This window comes from Poecilia formosa, unplaced genomic scaffold (genome assembly GCF_000485575.1).
Source record: "Poecilia formosa unplaced genomic scaffold, Poecilia_formosa-5.1.2 Scaffold128, whole genome shotgun sequence".
NCBI lineage: Eukaryota > Metazoa > Chordata > Actinopteri > Cyprinodontiformes > Poeciliidae > Poecilia > Poecilia formosa.
This window is the reverse complement of record NW_006800067.1, coordinates 285735-289791: the sequence shown is the minus strand read 5'-3', so window position 1 is coordinate 289791 and position 4057 is coordinate 285735. Positions and strand designations below refer to the sequence as shown.

At 40.9% G+C, this 4057-nt stretch overlaps 1 protein-coding gene across 1 annotated transcript in view; it reads left to right on the top strand.

The window, feature by feature from the left end:
- The first annotated feature begins 1866 nt into the window (after positions 1-1866).
- Positions 1867-4057, top strand: part of sncb (synuclein, beta) — a 15036-nt gene continuing 12845 nt past the window's right edge. Inside the window, exons 1-2 of the mRNA XM_007561537.2 lie at positions 1867-2038; positions 3101-3234. Of these exons, the coding sequence (XP_007561599.1) occupies positions 3114-3234 (121 nt within the window). The 5' untranslated portion in view covers positions 1867-2038; positions 3101-3113. The remainder of the gene's footprint in view (positions 2039-3100; positions 3235-4057) is intronic.

Below are 4057 nucleotides of genomic sequence, written 5' to 3'. Positions count from 1 at the left end.
CCACTGAACACGCTTAATGCCCTTTTATGCGACAAGTAAATGTATTTTAGTTGATTAAATACTAACTAAAAAAAATACAGTCTTATTTAAAGATGTTGATTGAAAAATTGACTGCGGTTAATTGCGTTTTGTTTCCATGTTGCCCAACACGTACTCCACCGGACATGGCGGATCAGCACCACGGACAGTGACTCATTTCAGTACCAAGAAAAGCTCGCTGAAATCTTCTGTGTCTGTGATTGTCAAGGGAATTTTATTTTATTTTTTTTAACTAAATTTCAATCTTTTTGGGGGTGATATCGCGAATCTGTGGCGGTGTGGTTTCAGAAATAAAATCTACACCTTTTCTTCAACCCTCCTCTTTCCTTTCTAGGTCACCTTGTTGCAGAATGTGGCACATTCTGGTCAGATCCACGCAACTGGATGAAAACTGTAGGCTGCCCACTCATGTCTGGGATTTCCTCAAACTGGGAAGGGGGGCGCTGGGGGTATTTAAAAAAAAAAGAAAAAAGGCAGGATTTCGTTTCACATGGAGGATATCGTCACTGGGCGTATACGTCAGAGATTGAGGGTTTAAAAAAAGGGGGAAGATTAGAATGGGGGTGGGGGGAATTTAACCCTTTTTCATCAACGTAGTAACATGGGATGGCAATCAGCAGGACTGACACCTGTAATGGGAACTGGTCTGACTAATCTGAATAAAACCTTGTTGAATACTGCCTGTTGGTTGTACCAGATGTACTTTTTCCATTTGTATTTCATTTTAATCAATATGCTGTGTTTACCCAATTAAGGGATGCATCTGATGTGCCATCAAGTAGAATGGCTCTAAAATTGGTGTCCCAAACCATATCTTTATTTAAGAGCTAGCCCAATAGCCACCAGCATTAATCCTCTTTGGTATCCCCACATTGTGCATTTAAGAGATGTACTGGAGTTAATTAGTAAGTCAACACTGAAATCTTTCAGTTTAAAAGTATGACAAACATGAACTAGTTTGCATTATTTATTAGACAAACAGGTTGGACAACCAACTGTATTGGTAATTTTCTTAGAAAGTGAAAACTGCCAATACATGGTGCTGATTTGGATTATTTCTCCGAGAAGAGAAACATTTCAAATATTTTTTGATCATTTTTGCATCATCACAGCAACTTGTTTTACAATTCCCTATCCATTCATCAGAATGTCTAAACTGCAGATTGTGTTTCAGGATTGTGTTCAGTCGAACCTAATTATTTACCAAAAAAATTAATAAAAGCTATTTTAACTTCTACATAAAGATCAGACAGAATTATCACCCATTTGCTCGTTTGAATGTAAAATAAATGGTCGTTGTCGCATTATAATCCCTCTTTAAGCATCATTTAAAACGCAACAACGATGTGGTCAGACTGACAACTCTATTGCTCTGAATTACTTGCAGCCAGTTACAAGGTGCATGAAATCATGTTTTTTTAGTTCAAATAGCAAGAGCAGAAAAATATTCAGTCGTTGACACAATTTTCAAACTGTGAAGTAGTGCATTTGTCCTGTGGGCATTCTGTCAAATGAGCAACTCAGAACGCTGAAAATCCCAATATTTTGTTTTGTTTTGTTTTGTTGGCTATAAGTTCAAAAATGTAAAGTTATTGAATCTAGAAAACACAAATGTGCGCCGCGTTCACGCTACATTTATCTACTGTGTTTGACGTGTGTGTGTATGGGGGGGAAGCAGACGATGAGACGGGCTTAGTTAAATTGATTTCCTGTGCAGTAACATCTGGACTGATCGATAAAGAAGGGAACCGGTGAGGGAAGAGAGATGAAACTGAAGAGGGAGGAGGGGGGGAGGGCAGCGTGAGGAAGAGGAGGAGGAGGGCGGCATACGTGATATTCTGAGCCGCACTGTAAAGGGGGCCGTCCCTGTTTAGTGGAGATCTGCCCGAGGAAGGCCCACCTAGAGATCATCTGAAGATATCTCCGATTCAGACGATAGTTTCGCGTGTGGGTGTGACGGGACCATAAGGGGACAAGTCGAAGGCGATCTGCAAACGAGGTAAGGGACGACTCTCCATGTGCCCGTCTCATCGTTCATGTTGACGGCTAAGCGTATAGAGGTCACCACCATTTGATGGCCATGCCTGGGAGCGTCGTCGTACATAGTAAGGAAACCGGTTTGCGTCGTGCATTAAGCAACCCGGAGCTGGGTGAAGAAAGTGGACGTATGTAAATTTATAGACCGCGATGGATATGGAGCACGGCGGGGGGGAAATTAAATTAAATAAAAAAAATAAAAAAAAAGGCTCGTATGTGTGTAAAGACGGATGTAGACGTGATGCGAGATGGACGTGGTGTAACTTGATGCATATAATTTAGGCTGCAGATGCTGGATGAAGAATGCTTGACCTGCACCATCCAGAGAGAGTCTCTGAAGGGATTGGCGCCTAATATTAGTCCAAGCTGTTAATCTGAGGCATTACGCATGTTTTCGTTTAATAGTAGACCGTTTCTTGTATTGGTGATTTAATCGTGCCTCCCTTCCCACAGCAACGTAGTGTGGCCCTTAAAATATAAATTAAGTCCAACCTCCTGATATAATGTAATATAGTATACCGTGTAGTCCCTTATGTGTAAAACGGGCCAGGTGGAGTCCTCTGTCTTCTCGCTGCCACTTAGAGTAACATTTAATTCGAGCAATAATTAATGAGCGCTTCCATGATTAGCCCTTCCATTCAAATATATTTTTCCCTATAAATATTTCATGCACTGACATGATTTTGAAAAAAGGGGGTTGAATGCATGAGTGAGCAGAGAGGCTTTTTTTTCTTCTCTTTTTTTTTTCTTTTTTTTACCACTGGCAGCTGACTGAACTGCAGCCGTCACGATCTACCACAGGAGGCGGTGCTGCCTGTTTCACCACCTCCAACTGGTGTTCCACTAAATTACATCAAGGCTTCATAAAAAAACACAGCTACAATGCAGTTAGCCAAGCACTAGGATGCAAAAAAATACACATGAGCGATAAGGATTTAAATACATGTGGAGCTGGAGCTTATTTTGTACGTGTCATTTAGTCTGTGATTGTCACTGACTGCTCATATGGTCCATCTATCCACAGTAGCTCGGCCAAGATGGATGTGTTTATGAAGGGTTTGTCTAAAGCAAAGGAGGGGATGGCTGTGGCCGCAGAAAAGACCAAGGAAGGAGTTGCAGTGGCGGCGGAAAAGACCAAGGAAGGAGTCATGTTTGTAGGTGAGGTGCTCTCAGAGTGATGTTTGCTGCTTAATTTCATGCAAGTGCATCTAAATGTGCTGTGAGACTGTCCTTCTACGACCAATACAAGAAAGACATGTTTCTGCATTTCGACCCTTCTTCAATATTTTTGCACAAAAAAATAAATAAATAAATACAGTAACCTTTCTTACTGAATGGGTGGAAGTCCTGTTTCTTGCACAAAGTAATCAGGAGAAAGAAGAACCCGCATGGCTTTAATATTCGGTCAAATTTGTATTCCAGCAGGAGGACATTTCCACAGCTCTTTGCGACTAATTCATCATCAGACGGGGAGATTCATCATATTCCTTATAACAGAAATATGATGAATCACCCAATCAATGCCTACGTTTAACTAATGTCTGCAGAGCAAAAATGAGTTGGAATATATTCCAGTTTCACATGAGATCAAACGCAGCAGCCCAGCACTTGCACTAAGTTTTTAGCTGTGCCATAGTCGTAAATAATGCATCAGGTATAGGAGAGGTTTCATGTGGGGTTTTTTTCTTGCATCATTTGCGTGTTTAAATGTTATGAGCAGGAGGTGGAAACAGGGTTGGGGTGGTGGGTGTCAAGGGGGAGCTCTTCACCCCGCACAGCAGCAGATTACAAAAGGCTGAGCCTGCGGTCAAACCACCTAAACAGACAATATGTGTATATATATATATATACACTGCTCAAAAAAATAAAGGGAACACTCAAATAACACATCCTAGATCTGAATGAATGAAATATTCTCATTGAATACTTTGTTCTGTACAAAGTTGAATGTGCTGACAACAAAATCACACAAAAATCATCA